Source organism: Cyrtonyx montezumae, unplaced genomic scaffold, assembly GCF_038088225.1.
Source record: "Cyrtonyx montezumae isolate F1298 unplaced genomic scaffold, pur_monq_1.0 scaffold_0, whole genome shotgun sequence".
NCBI lineage: Eukaryota > Metazoa > Chordata > Aves > Galliformes > Odontophoridae > Cyrtonyx > Cyrtonyx montezumae.
The window spans coordinates 51,168,340-51,189,583 of NW_027071824.1; the positions used below are offsets into that span (position 1 = coordinate 51,168,340).

Sequence of the window (21,244 nt, forward strand, 5' to 3'; positions counted from 1 at the left end):
GAAAAAAATATTAAGTGTATGGCCCCTAAGATCCTTCCACCAAGAAATTTCAAGTTCAAAGAGTTCAAACTAATGAAGAGCCCTGCATCAGAGTAGCTGTTCCATCTCTGCTAAAATAACAATGAAAGTCTATAGATTGCTAGGAAATACATAAAGAATACTCCAAATACAGTGGTTGTTAAGAGTACATCTTCACCCCTTCCTCTACTGAAAGTGTTCATAGGCTTTTACGTCATATAGGTCATACATGTATAAAATGAAGTGTTATTTACCCATTAAGCATGATGCAGAGCAAGTCAGACTCATCTCAAGCCCCAAAACAAGAAAAATCATCAGGACTGATTCATGAGGATGTTAATATGCATTCATCAGAATCATCAGTGTTTTATAGCAGTACTGTATAAGCACTCAGGAAAAAAATCTTCACAAAAAAAAAGCATAACAATTCCTCAGGTGAATTAGCAAACTAATCATACCAGTCATTTCTAAAGCTAGATATAACTAACAACCATAATTATTTTATAAAAGCAAGCACCCTCCATATTCAATTACAGTTAAACAAAAAATAAAATCATCAAGACTAAACTGCAATACTTGTGTCACATGAATCAGTCTCTCCTGGAGCAACAGAAATAATATTCAAAAGGAATTACGAAGCTCTACAGAAAGTTCAAGTAAAACAGACCCCTAACAGAATTGACTACAGATTTACCAGTGTTAAGCAAAGCATGTAAAAAATGCTGCCTTTTAAATCTACCATTTTTAGTATCCTGCTTACACACTGCATTCAGAAAAAAATGCACATAGTAGAAAAGGTAGGGAAAACACTGCATAAAAGCACAGGAGGCAGTCTCAGGCACTCAGACCGTATTCTCAAAAAAAAACACACAGAGGAATGGTTTGTAGGTTATTGGTCTCAAAATCTCTGCATAAACAATTTTTTATTTTTTATGATTTTTGTTATTGACATTCCACATCATAACATCTTGTAGTACACTGGAAGTCAAAGAGTTAATGTTCCAGCTCTGTGGATCACTGAGATCTCCAAGTATATCTATCTCAGAAGAGAAGAACTACATTCCCCAGAGGACTTTGCGTTGCTTTACATTTTTCCATTCTCCACTCAGAGGGAAAGACAAAAACTGCTTGCATGTCACAAGACGCAGGCTCTTTCCTTTCAGACTGACCCAGCAGTGGGTGCTCCCTAGCTGTCCCACCTTCAACATTAGTGTAAGGACTTCAGTTTTCAGACACTCATTTTATTTGATTTACTGCTTCAATTCCAATTGTACAGTAATATTCTGCATTGTGCAATGGCTCAGTGTACATTCATGTTTTTTTCTAGTATTAAGCAAATAAAATAAATCGAGAACAGAGTTGAGGTGTGCGGTATAAACTTCTGTGGATACAAAGACTAACACTGTCCCTAACAATTCCACACAGTCTTGCTCCACCCAGCCTTCCCACTAAGCAACCCCATTCTGCCCTTCATTCCCTCCCCACACACCACACACTTTCAAGGGTCAGTGATCTCACTGCAAGAAGCTAAATAGGTTCATTAAATTGCTGCACTATGAACAAATGATTTTGATATGTACAGAGGTGAGAAAACTGCTTAATGTTCCATACTTCAATTTGTAAAAACTAGGGTTACTCTGATAGGATTAGAAAATATATCTCAAACTTGCACATTTTAAGTTTTCAGAAAGCTTCCTAGCACTGATTTAATTTTCTAGATCACTGCCTGCAACCAGCAGTAGCAAAAATTATGAGCTGATAGTTTTTATTTCTTTCAATGCTGCACAGGGTTTTTAAGAACCTAAGTTACACAAATCCCTAAAATATGATATTACTCTCAAAAGTATTTTAAAAAGAGCAATTTTGAATTCATTTTTGTGCCCAAACCATAAAGGCTTTTTAAAACTACATATATTGAGTTCTGACCTACAGGATGCAAACAAATGAACTCAACGTTTTCACAAATGAATTGAAACAGAACACAAAAATCATCATACATATTTATTATGGAGGGAAAGGGGGTGAAAGAATAAAAAACAGAACTAGCAACACTGATCTACCAAGAAGGTTGTTACCCTGAACCATAAAACACATCAATGATACATTCAAAGAACACACCAAAGATCAAGTTGTCTATATTAACATCAAAGCAAGAAATACTGAAATAAACATCAGGTAAAACACCATTACCACATTTTCTTCCTTGAACAAGAAAATAGCATTAAATAACAGCAACAGCATTGGGTGCTGGGTCCTCTCCTGTTCAATATCTTATTGGTGACCTGGATCAGAGCACTGAGAGCACCCTCAGTAAGTATGCAGAGGGCACCAAGCTGGGAAGAAATGTTGATGTGCCTAGGGGTAGGAAGGCCCTTCAGAGGGATCTGGACAGGCTAGTGGGATGAAGTTCAACAACACCAAGTGCCAGGTCCTGCGCTTTGTCCACAACAACTCCAGGCAATGCTACAGGCTTGGGGAAAAGCGGCTGGAAGACTGTGTAGATGAAACAGACCTGGGGTGTTGGTCAACACTCAACTGAATGCGATACATGAGCCAGCAGTATGCCCAGGTGCCAAGAAAACCAGTGGCAACTCGGCTCATATCAGAAATAGTATAGTCAACAGGAACAGAGAGGTGACTATCCCCCTGTACTCAGTCCTGGTGAGGTTGTACCTCAAGTACTGCGTTCATTTTCAGGCCCCACATTACAAGAAGAACATCACATCCCTGAAGCATATTCAGAGGACAGCAAAGCTGGTGAGGGATCTGGAGCACAAGTCTTATGAGGTGTGGCTGAGGGAACAGAGATTGTTTAGTCTGGAGGAGGCTCAGGGAAGATCTTAATGTTCCCTACTGTTCCCTGAAAGGAGATTGCAGTGAGGTGGGAGTTGGTCTCTGCTCTCATATAACTCTCAATAGGACTAGAGGGAATGGCCTCAAGTTGCACCAGATGAGATTCAGATTGGATGTTAGGAAAATTTCTTCTCCAAAAGAATGGCCAGGCACTGGAACAGGCTGCCCAGGGAGGTAGTGGAGTCACCATCCCTGGAGGTGCTCAAGAAACATTCAAATGCTGTACTGAGGAATACAGTTTAGTGGGGAAATATTAGCAGTAGGTGGACAGTTGAAGTACACGATCCTGGAAGTCTTCTCCAACCTTAGCAATGCTACAGTTCTACGTCACCTTTCCAAACCACTATGAAACTGTAGCATGTGCTAATCAAGGAGAAAACTACAGCAGCACAGTAGTTTTTCAGTCTCACTTACATGGTCTGTTGACATTATCGTAATCCCACTTTGAACTGACTTGCAATGTTATTTGACAACGATAAATACATTGGAAAACAGTTTATATAATTATAACATGGAATCACATTGCAGTCTAGGCCCTGACTGAGCACAAGAACAGTCAGGCTTACACATTCAGTGACTTAACTGCCATCAGACTGAAGCTCATTAAGAGAGTGGATAGTATACAACCGGATACGGAAAATTAACATGTCATATTCACAACAGTCAATCCAAGGACAACAGAGATATGCCAGTAGAGACCATAGAGGCAAAAGCCTCTGAAGATAAGGACCAGCTCAGCATTCACTGGTTATCACTTTTTAAATGAATACCAATGTTCCCTTTGCTTTTTCCCCCTTGGATTCTTTAGTTAACAAGCATTCAGTGCAATAGAGTAAGAGTTCAAACAAGTATTTCTCTAATGAGAAGAATCCTTTTTTGGCACTTTAGTTAAGAAACTGTGCTTTGCAAAAGAACAGCTTTCATATTTGTACAGTGTTCCTGTTCACCGTGAACTTGCAATTATTAAAGCTTTTTCTTTGTTCCATGGGAACAAGGTACAAGACCATACCCAGAGAACAGCATTCAATGGCTCAGTGTACAGAGAGAGTCTCCCAGGGATCCACACTGAGAACAATGCTCTTCAGCATCTTCGTCAGTTTTGTCAACAGTGGGATCAAGCACACCCTCAGCAAGCTAGCAGATGACACCAAGTTGTTTGGTGTGGTCAACACATCTAAGGGACAGGATGCCATCCAGGAGAACCTCATGAAGTTTAACAAAACCAAGTGCAAGTGCTGGCACTTGGGTCATGGCAACCCTCAATATCAGTAAAAGCGGGGGATGAAAGGGTTGAGCACAGCCCTGACTAAAGGAACTCAGAACTGGTGGATGGGAAGCTGGACATGAGCCAGCAATGTGCCCTCACAGCCCAGAAAGCCAACTGTACCCTGGGTTCCATCAGAAGAAACATGATCAGCAAGTCAAGGGAGGGGATCCTGCCCCTCTACTCTGCTGTGGTCTAACCTCAGCTGGAATGCTCCATCCAGATACAGAGTCCTCTGTACAGGAAAGATGTGGACCTGCTGGAGCACATCCAGAGCAGGGCCACAAAAAAAAAATATCCAAGGGACAGCACACCTCCCCTACAAGGACAGGCAGAGAGAGCTGGGGCCATTCAGCCTGGAGAATGCTCCAGGGAAACCTCATTGCAGCCTTGAAATATCTAAAGGTGACTATAAGAAAGAGACACTCTATAACAGAATCTGTTGCAATAAGCTGAGGGGAAGTGGCTTCAAACTTAAAGAAGGGAGATTTAGATTGAATATAAAAAAACATTTTTAACAGTAAGGGCAGTGAAGCACTTCAACAGGCTGCCCAGATGGGTGGTAGATACTATGTCCTTAGCCCATAGAGACATTCAAGATCAGTCTGGACCAAGCTCTGAGCACCTTGATGTAGCTGTAGGTGTCCCCCCCTCACTGCAGAGGAGTTGGACTAGATGACCTTTAAAGCTCCATTCCAGTTCAAGCAATTGTTTAATTTAAAATAAAGACTGTGATAGAGTACTTACTAACTATAAGTTAGATTTTTAGGGTACTTCTCTAGCTGCATTTTGCATTTGGATAATTAGTGAAGCCTTTTGTGTAAATGGCTAGAATTCAGATCATGAGCCAGAAGTATCTTTACTGCCCACAAGTAATTCATAAGAGCACCAATAGTTAAAAATTCAGAGAATAAAATGAGTAGCTAATGTGTTTTGATTACTTATTGTTCCTCACATATACAGTCTTTACAATGCAGAAGGAAAAAATATCCTTGAATACTCTGAAGATACACAAGCTTCAAGGACAGCTTTACTAAACAAAGCACACTGCATAAAATAGGCTGAATGTATGAGTTCTTTGACTATTACAGCAACAGGACAACAAAAAACCTTACAGTTTGTAGTCCAAATCTGACTCCCTTCTACCTATGTGAGAGTGTGTTCCATAGTATTATAAACACATTGTGGATTGTTGTATCTTCCCCATGAAAGTAGGAAAGAGGTGACCAGATCTGTAAGTTCTTTACACTGATAAAGAGAGCTGGGTTCAACATCTCAATAGGCCCTTCACTTGTGTGGGAACTAACACTGATGATTTTTAAATTGGTCCCATCCTTGCTAGAGAGCTGCTACTTCAACTTAGCTATTGCAACAAGTCATTCATAACCAGTTCCCATGTAAATTAAAGGCAGGATATAAAACAGAGCTGCCATTATCTAATAAATTAGACTTCCAGAATTAGAGCAGAATGGTTTATCACAAGGGAATGTTTCCTCATAACATCATCCTTTCTGTGTATGTATTTACTGGAAGTTAAAACCACACTAGACTAAGGCTGCCTTGAATGTGCAAGTACACAAAACAAAAGGTTAGGCTTAAAAAAAAAAGAGAAAGGTGAAAGAAACCTATATTGTTTTTTCTACCTCCCTGTTGCTTCTGGAATCTAAATCCCCAATACACCTGAAGGAGGAGCAGGTAGTCAGCCAGCACCTGTTGGTGTGGATCAAAAGGACCACAACAATGTAGAAGGAACAGAAGCATCTGACATACAATGAGAAACAGGAAGCTGAGGCTGGTTAGATTCAGAAGAGGCTCAGGGAGGTGAGGGATGTCACTCCAATGTGATAAATATCCGAAAAGAGGAAGCAAAAAAAAAAAAACCAGAGCCAAACTCTTCCCAGTGATATTCAGTGAAAGGTCAAGAAAGAACAGGCATGAAATATGGGAAGTTCAGTTAAAATGTTAAAGATGCATATGCACTTCTTTACTGTGAGGGTAACCAAATGACAGGAACTGCCCACTGAGGCTGAGCAGCCTCACCTCGGAGATAGTGAAAAACCCACCAGAGCACAGCTCTGGGCAGCCTTGAGCAATTTCTAGAGGTCTGCTCCAAACTCAAGCATCTTTTGATTATCTGAAGTTATTGAATTAACTCAAACTGGCTAAAAAGCAGATAAATTTTAAAAACATTACATAATACAGTTTGAGAATAGTCTATTACATTTATCCAAGTATATAAAGAAAAAATAGCCCAGCAACATTTAAACTTCAAAACAATCTGAAGTCTAACAACACTGCTGCAAAACAGTCTTAAATCAAATCATGATAAACAAGAATGAGTACTATTGGGAAAGTAAGCCAGCTTTGCCTCTGGACTCTTAGTAAGAATCAGTTATGGTTGGGCAAACAATACTATGCACTACATCTTGCTGAGTCTAGCAAGAGGATCTATTAATAAACATTTGTTTCACTAGCTTCCTCTTAGATGGCAGTTACTTAGGCTAAGTCAAATCAGGAAGGGATTTGTGGAACAAAGAACACTAGCCAAAAATGGATAAGATGACGATGAGCTGACTACTGGGACCAATTAATCAAAATAAAGCTGAAAATTAAGCTTTCCAGTGTGCACTGCTCCTTCATATTTAACTACCTAAACTGCACTACATGCAGGTATTAATAAAAACAGCAAAATCAAATAGTTTACATAAATAATGCAGAATAGACAGCAAAACTTATCATAATTTATGCTATAGAAGAGCAATACAAATCACACCACCAAAGTGTAAAGCATTTTGAATACAAAACACTACCTTTCTTCTCCATATTACCAAATACTGTAGAAGAATTTAACAATGCTGAAGAAGAAACAATTGCATTCAAAAAAAAGTATTCCAGGTGGAACAAAATTGGTAAGAGCTGAAAGGTTCATCCAAGGAAAAGACACTGGGATATGTATGTGAAAATATACATATACACCCCAGACCTAAATAACTTCATCTGGAAGTAAGCTGTCAGATCACAGACCAGCAAACTATTTAGATAAAGTGTGCTCAAAATTAAGAGAAAAAAGAAATTCTTCTGCTATTTGGATATCACAAGCTGGATTTTTTGTCCAGATTTTCTATTTAGCCACACATTGCTGATTCTTCCTTGGCTTACAAATCAGAGTGCTCAATACACAGATTTTTCCTACTTACACTGCTCAGGGATAACACTGAAAAATGGTTACTTTAACACAGTCATTTATCTTATGAATAAAAAGAAGACATTCAAGTTTATGGAAATTTTTAAACATGAAGTTAAAATAGCTTAAAAGTCCATTATTTACTTCAGTGAGTGTAACTAGATTAATTACAGGAAAGTCACACATTAATGCGTCAGAAGAAGCTGCATACTGTATAGAATTGTTACAGTAGCCAGTCACCTCTAGACTTTTATAAAGCTATGTTTGACATTCATGAAATTAAATTCCTACTTTCAATGACAGTTTCATAGAATGGTTTGGGTTGGAAGGGGCCTTTAAAATCATTCAGTTCCAACCCCCAGCTACAGACAGGATCACCTCCCTCTGGACCATGATCACAAAAATAAAAGGATGTCCCTGTTTAAGTCTTAAATTAGCTATTAATTCACAATTGCACAGAAAAAACACCTGGAAATGCACATAAATACCTGCAAGCTAATCTTTATACTCTACAGTATAATGTATTATAATTAGGAGACATAAATGCACATCTTTTATTCAAGTGTGAAGGACAGACCACAGAAATACAAAATGAAGAACTGACACTGTTCAGTATGAGCTTAAATATTCCATACCACAGAACTGTACTAGAAGTTCATCAAATAGAAAGAACCTTCAACAAATAGACTAAATAAGCTGCTCTGATATCTGCATACTCCATTCATTGCTCTGAGCCAACGAAGAGAACTGCCTGCAGATCACTTCTATTGTTCAGACCATCCTCAAGCCTCTCACACACCAGATTTCCAAATTTAAACCTTGTTTTGACATCAGAATATGAAAAGATAAGAAAAAGTAAGGGGCTACAAGATTATCAAGGTAAGTATTTGTCATTGTATGGACTGGTTTCCTGAGGCCACAGGTACATTTTTCTGTAAGTTTCACACTTAACATTAGAAACTATTCCGCAGTTGTGCATCAATTGGGTTTTGAACTAGAAAAACAGATATTTATATAGGGTATTAAAGAAATTCTTGTTCTCCTAGCCTGTAAGTAATATAATACTGTATACAAATTACATTCAAAGACTGATCAAAATATGAGCTGGAATCAGATGCCTCCCCTCCCAATTTTGTGGGCTGTATACCACACAACAGGAGTTCTTCCAACAACCACCACCTCAAATTCAACAACACTTAGCTGTAGTTAAATATCTCATTTACCCAGCATCCATTCTCCACCCTAGAGACAGCCTGGCTGCCCCATCGGCAGATTTGGTTGCTCTAACTCCTTATCTATGTCAGCATAGCTTCTTGAGTACACTCACTCCCTTCTGCCTTCTCCTGTTCTACCTTTCACATACAAATATCCATCCCTTGGAGAAATAAACATACTACGTGCTACATTCTAGTCAGTTCTTCTCTGTGAGAGGAGCACGAAGCAATATACAACCACTGGCTGATCCCTCAAAAAAAACTACGTGCTTTTGGCAACAGGTAAGTTTGTAATAATAATAATTAAAAAAAAAAAGTAGTTAAATCCTGCAGTGCTATGGTTATACTAACAGATTCCACAGCCCCTGGGTCCCAGGAGATTATCTGGAATATTCATGTCACCCTAAAATAAAAATAAAAAATCCAAAAAGCTGATTGTGAAGTTTTTTTCCTCCCCACTCTTAGGATAGTTACAGTATTAAACTTTATAGTTCAAATTAAAAACACAGAGCAAGGAAATTCGCACTGTTGTCAAATTCAAATATGACTCAAATTGACCTGCCAATGACAGTTTTAAGTTGCAGTTAGTTTAAAAAAAAGAGACCAACCAGATTAAGTACCATGATCAATACCTCAGGACCAGGGTTTTCTCTAACACTAAAGAGACAGTAACTTTATCCATTAGTCATACTTTCTCCTCTCTACAGGACGTCAGCTAATCCATTAGTGTTCAATAATGGCATTCTGCCATTACTGATCATAGCTCACCTTTATGGTGAGCTAAATATCACATCAAGATCTCAGTTCAGTTTGAGTCTTTCTCCTATTTCAGACAAGATCACAAAGAGCAGACAATGAAGTTCAACATTAAGGAATAAAAAGCCCTGTTTAACAACTACTGCTCAGTCCTTAAGGAGATTTAGGGTGCTTTCAGGTACTAGAAGGGCACATTTTTAGCTCCAGTTCTGCTGTTTAAAGGAGACACTTTTGTATTCACAGCCCCTCTCTGACAACATGCACATAGGTCATCTAGTCAAAGCAGTTTGATGTTATTCCCCTAAACCCACATGTATTAAAAAAAATAATAAGTACCTTCTGCATTACCCAAACCACAGCACATGTGACAACAAATAAACAGCAGCTGTAGCTTCTATTTTTAAATAAAACGAAGAAAGAATTGTTACAGCACATGGTGACTGCATCCCCCAGGTCTCAGAACATATCCTCCTTCCCTAGGCAGGCTGCAAAACCACCAAGCTAAAAAGCCATGTCCCTTTTTTTTTTTTTCTTTCCCAGCCACAATTTTCTGAAGCTGAGCAAAGTTTCAAAAGCATGGGTGGAGCACTCTCAATCTCATCTCACTTTAAGACCAGTGGTGCAATTAGTCATCTGGAAGCAGAAGATAATTCCAATCCTTCTCTTGTTGACTGTTTTGGCTACTACACCATTATCTAAACAGTCACATTTTTTGGCACAACAACCCTATCCTGGGTTACGAGAGGACCAGATCCTCTGGGAGCAAAGAAAAGGCAACTATACTTCTGTCTGTTTGTGGAACAGAGTAGCCAACACCTGCGTGATTCCTCATTTCTGACTTCAGCAGCTTCTAGCTCATCCTGAAAGCGTTCCCCGCACCTCCACTGCGCAGCTCTTCTAGTTCCACATGCACAGGCTGAGCAGCTCAGGCATCTGGCTCCGGTATTTGTTTCCTTTCCCTGAAATGTCTGGACGTGGATGTCCTGGCGGCACTTCATGCAACCAGCTGAATGACTTCAGAGCGCCAAGCCTTACCCACGGTCACAAAGTTAAAACATTAGAGTGCTACACTTAATGCTCCACATTAGCATTCTTACCCGGTTTAGTCAGAACACTGGCATTGGAAACATTGTTATTAAGAGAGGGATTCGGGATGGATTAGCTTCATTTTCTCTTCTTTTTAACATTAGGCCCAGCTTATCTCAATACTGAAGAAGACAGTTATCAAATCGCATTTAAAAACTCTGCAGAAGTTCCCTAGAAGGCTTTACACCTCCGCGGGGGTATGTAACTGGGGTGCTTTTTCAATAAGAACGTTAAAAAACGTTTGTTACATCAGCTTTTTTAAAAAATATATTTTAAGCTGCCTTCTACAGAAGCCGACTTCCTCGTTATTTATCATAAGTTGTTACAGTTATCCACACGCCACAATTGGAAGCACAAAACACTTTCCAAGAACACACGTGCAGGGCAGAGCTACCTTTGACTTCACGCATACACACGCGGCTGCAACTACTGAGACCAGCAGTGGCAAAGGGGAGATCGGAGCGCGCCGCTATCGCTATTCAGGACGAGAGGGAATGGCCACAAGTTGCGCCGGGGAAGATTTAGATTAGACCTGAGGAAGCATTTCTTTTCTGAAAGAGTGGTCAGGCACTGGAATGGCCTGCCTAGGGAGGTGGTTGAGGCACCATCCCTAGCGCTGTTCAAGAAGCGTTTAGATGAGGTGCTAAAGGACTTAATTTAGTAGTTGGGTAGAGATAGCGATAGGAGGATGGTTGGACTAGATGATCTTATAGGTCCTTTCCAACCTTATGAACTTATGAACGCTTCCGAGCTTAGTAAGCACCGTTAAGGGCGAGCGGAGGCTGTAAAGCCGCACATCTCCAGGCACTGCGCGGGGCAGCTGTTGACATGCACACACACAGGGCACGGTGCGTTTCGAGAAGCTCCAATCGCTCACACCAACCGTTACGCCGAAAGGGCGGAGGAGAAAACTTCCTGGGACCACGATCACGATATCCTCTCCTCTCCCCCCCCGCCCCCAAGCAACACGCGGTGCCACACGGCTAAAAATACCGCTGCAGAGCGCACCTGCTCCTCTCCCGCGGCTCCGCCTCGGGTGCCATGGGCCGAGCCGCGACCCCGCAGCCCAGGGCAGCCCCTCACCTGTTTTGAAGGCCATCTGCTCGTCCTGCCCGCCGCCGAAGAGCTGCAGCATGGAGACGAAGAGGACCCCGCACGAGTTCTGAATGCCGAAGACGGCGCCGTTGCACCACATGGCGGCCAGCATCACCAGCCAGCCCCAGCCGCCCTCGGGGGGCTCGGCGGTCTCCTCCCGCGGCACGGCCACGCTCCCGTCCCCCGCGCACCGCTCCCCGCCGTTCTCCCGCCGCGGTTCCAGCGGAGAGGCGTCGGCGGCCGCGGGATCCCCGTTGCCCCGCGGCGGCGGCCGCTCTTTCACCGGCACCATCCTTAGCCGCTCCCCTCCTTCCTGCCGGCGGCAGCCCACCGCTCGCCCGCCTCAGCCGCTGCCCGCAAGGGCTGCGCGCATACCCGCGGAGCTTCTGCGCTCGTGCGCGCGCACGTACACCCCCTCCTCCTCAGCCCTGCCCTTCCCGCCCCGCTGCCGCCGCTTTATTTTCAAAGGGGGGCTCCCGTGGGGGCGTCAGCGGCGCGAGGAGGCATCCCCCGCTCCGATTGGCCGAGGGCGAGGAGCGTGGCCTCCCTTCCCTTGTCCACCCCCCCCCCCGCCCCTCTAGCGCAGGGGGTGGGGCCGTCCCGCGTCGTGTCAGCGGCGGCGACAAGCGCGCGTGCCGCCGACCCTCGGGAGGGGAACGTGAGGCCGATAACGGCCGCCGCGTGAGGAAGAGCGGTTCGCTCGCGGCCCCGCCGCTGGGGAGCGGGTCGGGACGGGGAGTAAACGTGCCCCTGGCCCCGATCCCGCGCCGGGCTGGCTCCCCACGAGGACGGGCATTTCCACCCGGCGGCGTCCCCCCGTCTGTACCCTTCCCGTGAGCTTGAGGAAAAAGGAATGATCCCACCTCTGCTGCTGCCTCTGTTTTGCCTCTCGGTCTCCTTCTCCCTACCTACTCGCGGCCACGACCTCGCTCCAAAATAGAGCTCTGGTTCACGGGCCGTGCCTAGTTTTGCACAAATTCCTCGGCTGCTCTGCATGTGAAGAGCGGGAGCTAAAGAAATCAAGCCACATGACCATGAAACGATCGCCCGGGTCGGAACGCACGCCGAATAGGTGGTCGTCTTCTTCAGGAATGATTGGCCCTTGGAATTAATTGGCCTTTGAGTTTTTAAACCTGTGCCCTTTGTGTCCTCCAAATGGTTTTAAAAGAAGACAAAACTGTTAAAAATATGGTTATGAGCCTAGTGACGCGCGTTTTACTGAGGCACAGAGCTTGCTGCACACTCCCTGTGTTGCCCAGAGAAGCTGTGGTGCCCCATCCCTGGAAGTGCTCAAGGCCAGGTTGGATGGGGCCCTGGGCAGCTGAGCTGGGGGTGGCAGCCCTGACTGTGGCACGAAAGTTGGAACTGGGTGATCATTAAAGTCCCTTCCAAGCCAATCCACTCTTACGACCCTATGGTTTGTCTCTCTTGACCATGCCCATCCAGGCACATGTAAATACAACAGCAGCAGAAGAACTAAAAGCCCACAACAGAACATAGTACAGCTGTATAAAGTGTGTAAGAATTGTCAAAGTAAAGAGAACATTTGGGCAACTAGTGAAAAACAACGTGTTCCCCCAGGGATCAAGTTTTATTCTCTGTGAAAAGACCCAAATACATCCTAAATGATTTAACAAGCAGAAGTTAACACCCAACATCCTCCAGTGCCTCTGTCCCAAGGCTGTTCTCTAGATCTTGCAGTGCTTTCTTACAGTAAGTTTGGCTTCACCCAGCACCAGTTTGAATAGTTCAGATAGAGCAAACCCTTTTTGGAACCAGATTCAATCTTCAGTACATTTGCCAACAATGATTAACCTAATTAAAATTTTCGGTTGCATAGAAATAAACGAGGGCAAAATCCAAGACCGAGTCTTAATGTGGCAGATCAGGCAGGTCATGGTTTCTACAAACACTTCACATATATTTCTGTTACTTGGACTCCTCAGATTACTTCAACCCCCTTTGTGAACAGGGGGCTGTGACCTCTGTGATACATGGTCAAAATTGCTTGTGGCAAGAACTGCATTTTTCTTTTTCTGTTTTAGATGGTGCTCAGCAATGCATAAGACTAATAGGTTCATAGGTTCATAAGGTTGGAAAGGACCTACAAGATCATCTAGTCCAACCATAAATTCCTTAATTCCATAATCCCTTCTCCCTGTGTTTATCAATATAGTACTTATGTATTACAGTTTCATTTCCCCATTTTCCTATAAACACTGTCAATTACTCCCTCAACTTTATAGAAATAAAGGATGTGTTTTTTTAAAAACCATTGTGAACATTGTGTGCAACTTCTGCTTCAGGACATTTTCATAATGTATTCTATTTTACAGTTGTTAAGTGCTGTTTTTCCCTGGTTACTATGAAGTGACTGCTTTCCCTTTCTCCTCACATTATTGGGAATGGAAACTTACAAAATCCAATTCCCCAGGACATATGCTTTTTATAAAACTGATGGATATAGTTAATTTGCGTGTTTCTTCAGTATTCTCTATCTTACTGAGCTATTTATATTAAGTCAGGAAAACAGTTTATGTTATCAAAAATTAGGGCAGGTGGGGCTTTCCTTTTAGGGCTCTTTCAAGAAGTCTGAAGTAGACATCTAGGGAAATTTAGTACCACTTTCTCTTCAGTACACTGTGCTCCAGTCAAAAACTAAGTCTCTTCCCTTCCCTTCCCTTTTGAGAAAGGTCTCTTGAGATCTCAGCTATTTCCCTCATAGTTCCCAAGAACAATAAAGAGTCACCCTTCCTAGTTAGATAATTTTCTATCCCCACCTTCCATAGAAAATATGCTTTGCAAACAGAACATGGGCAAGTTTAACCATAGTTCAATTTCTAAAGAATTTTATCCCAAATAATTCACAACAAAAGCGTTGGTCTTCAAATATTTTCATCAAAGAGTTGTGGGTTTTTTGCTGTTTAAGAAAAGGACTAGCAGAAAGAAAGAATATATACCTGATATATTATATACTCTGTATTACAGATAATATGTGTCTGATATTAAAGATATACATGAAAGTAACGCCACTTTTGTGGCTCTGTTATTGTGACCTGCATGATCACAAGATCAATAGTGACTCGTGAGAAAGAAAAGCAATAATAGAAACAATACTAAAACGGAGACAGAAGTGAAAAAAATCAGCAGAGACTGAATCAGCTGAGAAATAAGGATTTCAGACTGAGAGGAGAGAAACATCTCGGTTTTGCCTAGGATTTGTTCTTGTTGATAGTAATTCATTTGTTATGGTTGTGTTCAGGTTATGCCTAATTTTGAATCAATACATAAGATGCCAGTTCCAGATAGGAGTTTATCCTGTCCTTTGTGGACCGTCAAAAGTGCCTTCTGCAGCTCTATCTAAAGCTCCAGCCAACAGCCTAGTAACTATTCACTCCTTGAGTGACCAAGTATTGAAAACAGACCAGTTCTTCAGTAGCTCTCACTAGTAGTATTCCCTTCTAGCGTAAGACATGTTTCAATTACCAACCACTTAAAAAGATGAAATTATTGCCTATATAATTCAAGTGTGCTGTTAGTGGCATGTCAAGATAGCTTTTTCCAGAAATCATTTTATCTGTAGAAAATTCCAAACCTATGTAGTATTCTGCAAAGGCAAAGAGGGTAGAATGCCAAGTCTGAAGAGTACACATGCAGAGTCTAATTCTTCCTTTTTCTGCTGAGTAGTTTAGCATTCGTACTCCACTCAATTAAAAGTGTATGCCTACACATTCAGAGAAAGAAAGGCCTTTAGTAAAATGCTTATTGTGCCCATCAAAAATGCTCGACCTTTATCACAAATCTTCAACAAGAGGGACACTAGATGCAAAATCAAGAAAGGCTGGCACTATATGGAGAGGATAATGCAGAGTTCTGCAGCCAGTTAGAGTAATGCATACGCTTAATCATTAAGCCTTTCAGTTGTTTAATTTTCAGCTAGTATTTATAATGCACCTATTCAACAGAAGGATTTGGCCTTAAGTCAGAAAGATGAGATAAACAGGATGACCATTAAAACACAAAAACATATGCTATCACCAACTGTGTGAAGATCAACATCAGATTAAATCCAGTTCAGTGAGCAGTGTTTATGCATCTCTCAGCCAGACAGGATGTTCTACTGATGTTTCAGACTGGGCTCCTGCTGTGCAGTGTGAAGCACAGGGATTGCATCTCACTGCTCAAGTAAGTCAGTCACATGCTCAAAGATACAAAAAAGAGACTTGTATTCTGTAGGGAATGCTGGGAGGGTCAAGCCATTGTTTTAGCATTTGATAGTATCTTCAGTTAAAGTTCCCTAAAGGGCTATTATTTGTCAAAATATAGGTTCCCTCCTACTTCACAAATAACAAGAGTGGTTTTTGTTTTTTCTAAAGAAAAAAGACTGGGAGCAGAGATGAAAGAATAGCCTAAAATCTAATTAGTGAAGCTGAGAGTAAGCAATGGTTCTGATTCTCACTCTTACATTCACTGAAAACAGTAGCTTCAGACTTAATATTTTCCTCTCTGAGCGCACCTAAAACATAAGTTATGTTTCTGGTGTCAGAGATCTGAGACATAACTCATCTAAAATTATGTTTGGTTTTATTTTTTTCCTTCAATGAAGTGTAGATGGGACTTGGCAGGCTGTTATCTGGGACAGTTATAACTGCTGTTATGGAAGGTAAAGTGAAATAAAGTAGTAGGCTTGAGCTTATAATAACCCTCTGCCACCTGTACTGCGAATCTCCAGTTGCACAAAGTCCCGTATTTGACTGGAGTCTTTCAGGATTGGAGTCCTTTGTTCTACCTCCTAACGAGCTCCACTGTGAGCATCTGATCAGAGCTGGTCATCCACGTACTGTTTGTAGGAGGGAAAAGGAAATTCCAAGGGACAATTCATAGGAATTCACTTTAAACATTAACATTTATGGTGAGATAAGTGATATTAAAGGAGCCCAGATGAATAGCTTAGATGTAGGTATGAGAACTCTAGGTAGCTAGGATTTAGTAGAGTTAATCCCACTTTCAGATACCAAGTTGAAGACCATCTTAAGATAACTTTTATGCAGACTCCAAAAATGTAGTTTGTTTTGATCCCATTGCAAAACGAGGAAGCATGAAGAATAAGTTGTCCTCACATGATCATTCACCTTTTCCTTGGCAGTGAAATAACAAACACTGTTGGCAACATTCTCATTCAAGCTTCAAAGCTAACGACTCTTTCAAATGAGTAGGAACTGCTTCAAGCCATTGTTTGAGGCTGTCTTCAGGCTTGGTTTGATACCACTATTCAGGTCAGGTATTTAAACCTTCATCCATTATCACAGGATCTAAGCACCTCAAAGTTCCTTCCTTTGTTTACATACATTGGATATCTTCCAGACCACCTTTGCCATCTCAAGAACTCAATTTTGCTTTAAACAAGAGTATGGAGCATCAGAAAAGCAAATATTTTATCAAATAAGTTCAATCTGATTGTGAACTAGCAGCAGATTTTGTTTGCCTGCACAGTTGCTGCCTCTGACAATATTCTGCAACAAGTACCAAGAACAGAAGTGACACTGATCATGATTGCTTGCTTTTTTAAGATTTTCCATTGTTATTCCAAGTAAATGTACTTTGTTTATCACAGTTTTCTTTTTGTCACCTTGAAAGTGCTTCTGTACGCAAGGCTAGAGCAAGGGTCAGCAGATGTTGTGGCCTCGATTCAAGGTATGATTTATAACACTGTCAGCACTTTACTTACTAGATAAGCAAAACCATGTATCTGCGTGAGTCAATTCAAATACAGAGGCACATTAAAACTGCCAACAAACTTTTCCGTGGAAGACTTTGCAAACTGAACTGATTTCTGTAGAGAAATACAAAGAGTGGGAGACAAAAAAAGTCATTTTAAGGCTAGTGTAAGTATACTAAATATATCAAGAAATATTTTTCAGATTGGGTACACGTTTGCGTTGAAATACTTAAACCAGATAAACCTATTTATTTTTTAATCCGAGTCTTTCCTCTTTCTCTCACTAGGGTAAAATGAAGATCATTTTAATTAAGAGTTAACCATATTTCATATTAAATGAAACTCCATCTAAAGCTTTCTGCTAGAAATCTTTAACACTTCTGCTTTCTTCATCTTCTAAGCCTTTAAGAACTCATCAGCCGCTTGGTAATCCACTACACAGAGCACCATCCATAAGGGAAAAAATATGACAAATCAGCAATATGATACAAACCCAAACCACTTAACCCACAGGAATGATTCCTAAGCGTGTAGGAATTTGATTTACAACCATGTGCAGTATCACAGTTTCAAAATTCACTGTGATGGAGTCTAATTTGGGATAATGCTGCACACTGACAAGATTTGGCAGACAGTAAAACCTATAGCACTACAGGACTGAAAACTGGGCACTGTCTGGTGTGTAACTCCAGTTTTGGGGTAAATTTGTTAGACAGAATGGCATCAATTATTATTAAGTCATTTTCAGTTTCCAGTATTAATCTGCAAAGCTCACAGATGGAAAAAGCAGTTTCCTGGTTGTTCAATGAACCCAGCTGTAGCAAGGAATTGGAGACAACTTCAGGTCTTGCCTTAGCTGCACAGTGACACTGTATATTTTGGGATAACCTGCAAGGGGATTTGCATGCCTTTTCTTCTTCTCATTTTGCTATTCCTGCTAAGCAGGAGCAACACAAGAGAGCTAGCCTTATTTTTTTCCCATCAAGATGAATGCTTCTTATCAAGCTCATTTTGGAGAGTAATGTATGTACAAGATACTAACGGGAACCACTAATAGTCACAGGTGGGTTGATTTCTGATCTCTGGGTAGACATCAATTTGTTGCCATTGTGTCCAGCCTTTGCCTCAGGCATTTCAGAGACTCCCTGCTGCAGACAAACCGAGTGTTACTACCTATGAATTTCTGCTGTATATGGCCAGGTGCAGATTCCCTACAGTAACCCCTCTCCCACCACTGTATTTTCTGCCCCTTACCCTAAATCAGCCTCTCTAAGTAGTTGGACAAATTCTACCTTCATCTACCTTGCTGATCCCAATAACATGGTTTCCTAACAACAGTTTTCAGAAACAAGTTTGGTGTTAAAGCACAACCTTAGCACAGGAATTTCTTATCCATAAACACATGAGAGTGATAGGTTTGTTTGTTTTTAAACAAACTTTTGAACACGGTCCCTGCGGTCTGCTCAAACTATTCCCCACCAGCAGCAGATCCCAGGACGCCTTTGAAGCCTGAGGCCAGACAGCCCTCCAGACTTCCGGTCTGACTGCCGGTTTCTGGTGCCATGCACACACTTTTGCTCAAGGAAATGCTTTCTTTTGTTGACCATGCACTGTTTTGCAGGGCCCCGGCCACTAACCATGCAGATACAGCAGCATTCCTCTGACGCTTTATCTCCAACAGCTCAGGAAAGGACCTTGAGTTAAAAGCTGTTAATCACATTCTCAGTCTAGGAATTCATTTTCATTACAATTTGATCATATCAGTACAACTGGAAAGTAAAATGCGCTATTCCAGTTGGTCTAAATACCAGGCACTTGAGATTAAACCAGCATTTCTGGGAGGACTCTGAGTCCCACTTCCCACTGATTGCTTTCTTTTCTTGAGCCCTCAAGTCTTGTGTCAGGGCAGATAAACTTTGAGCCAAACAAAGGCAGATAAAACTGTCCTAATTGTGCTTTTCAAGGCAAAAATGATTTAAGAAGTTAAGAAATCTTTTCCTCCATGCTTGCTCAGAACTTCTGCAGGATGACTGGGAGCTGTAGCACAAGGGTGGCTCGAAGTTCCTTCTGACCCCTTCCTGCAGGGCGGCACCAACCTACCACGCTGTAATAAGCTGTACTCAGCCATTTCCCTGTGAAAATGAAAGAGGAATTCAGACAGAGAAAAGATTACACTGATTCTGTAATTGTAGTTTCTATGTGCTGTCTTTATACAGCACCCCTGAAGCACTATCCTTACTAAACCTCATTCTTATTTACTTAATTTTGCTGCTGCAGCCTTTGCAATGAACCAACTCAAGAAATATTACTTACTTGTTATCTGTACCTGCATGCTTCGTTTTCCTGTGTTGTTTTTTTTTCCCTCTTCAGAAAGTAAACAGCTCATTTCCCTTAGACCCATAACAACAATATTAAACACACATACACATTAACATTTTCTTCCATTTCTGCTATCCACTCTGATATATAGCAGGACACGCAGACGTGAGAGGAAGCATTCCAGAAATGGTGCAGATTTTACCATATCTTTAGAAAGGGATCAGGAGGTCCTGCACTGCGTGTTCCAGCAGCTCCAGCAGCATAACAAAGTGAAGTGCTGAGTGCCTAGATTAGAAGAGCGTTAAGTGCTTTCCATTTGATGCCTAACAGCAGTTACTTCACAGACTCAGAAGCATTTATATCTGACCTGTCAGTAGGTGCCATGAAAGCCGACCTCATCGTTCAGAGATGCTTCTACACTCAGTGCGATGCTACAGAGCTCGCCTGCTAGAAACTCCTGCTCTGTGAGCTTTAAATATCCCTTTACCTAATTAGAGATAGCGAGAGCAGGAATTGCCATCTGCCGGCCAAGCCAGGAATGATCTGTGCCCACAATTCATTTCTTCATCTGCGTGGCTAAATTTGGAAATGGATTTGGGCATAAGAGATGGTGTGACGTGGAAGCAGGACAATGCAGCATGCAGCCAACTCTGCACACAGTGCGTGGTGCTGCTCAGCCTCGCTCCAGGAAGGGCTGGGGAAAAAACAAAGGGGGGAATAGATTTTTGGTGATCCGAGACAAAACTTGATTTATTGAGGTGTTGATTTAAAAACAGATAGTCAGCAAAATAATTGTTCTGATGTGGAAATTTTGTACTTCTGAAGGAAGTTTGGATATTGGGAAAAATTCCTTCTCAGAAAGAGTGGTGAGGCAGTGGCACAGGCTGCCCAGGGAGGTGGTGGAGTCAGCAGCTCTGGAGGTGTTCAAGGAACGTGGAGATGTGGCACTGAGAGGTGTGGCTAGTGTGCATGGTGGGGATGGGCTGACCATTAGACTAGATTATCTTAGTGCTTTTTTCCAACCTTAATGATGCTGTGATTCTATGAAGGTGAAGAGTACCCTTGCTTAGAAATTAACTTCTGTGTCCCACAGTACTTTCTGCATGAGAAGAACGAGGGGAGGGTTATTTGATGAAATCTCCTCTGGCAGCCATCCACTGCAGGGAGGCAACAGAAAATAGAACCCCCTGCTCATCTCCCCACCTGCAGGCTGAACAGAGGCACCCTCCCAGCCCCTGTCCATGTGCCACAGTGTCCTCACAATCTTCTCCAGTCTGTAAATGTCCATTAAGCTCAGGGTGCCTCAGACGTGTCAAATACAGGTGAATAATCACTTCCCTCAACCCGCATGCTCTGCTCTTTCTGGCACAGACCAGTGTGGGTTTTATCCTCATTGCTGCAAGAGAAGCAGCAGATGCAGTTCCAACAATTGTTCCTATATTGTTACAATACAGGAGCAACCTTCTCTTAACCCTCTCCGCATCGTTCAGATTTATTTATCTTTGCTATATTTCCCTTCAGCTACGTCTTTTCCAGGCTGAAAGTTGATTCAGTCATTATTTATTCAGAAGCCATTCCTTATCTTTCAATCATCTTTGTCCTTCTCTAAGACAGTTCTGTTGTAATGTTTTCTAAGGTAGGGAGGGGGTCAGAGGTAGCTGAACTGCACACAGCAGTCAGGGTATATGTATGTCTTAAATTTGTACAGCAGCTAACTTTTGTGCTCTGTGTAACAT

The 21,244-nt window shown here is 41.9% G+C and overlaps 1 protein-coding gene across 1 annotated transcript in view; it reads right to left on the reverse strand.

The window, feature by feature from the left end:
* SLC16A10 (solute carrier family 16 member 10) overlaps positions 1-11,994 on the reverse strand; it is a 65,363-nt gene extending 53,369 nt beyond the window's left edge. The window contains exon 1 of the mRNA XM_065735081.1: positions 11,459-11,994. Within this exon, the coding sequence (XP_065591153.1) occupies positions 11,459-11,762 (304 nt within the window). The 5' untranslated portion in view covers positions 11,763-11,994. The remainder of the gene's footprint in view (positions 1-11,458) is intronic.
* Positions 11,995-21,244: the final 9,250 nt, after the last annotated feature.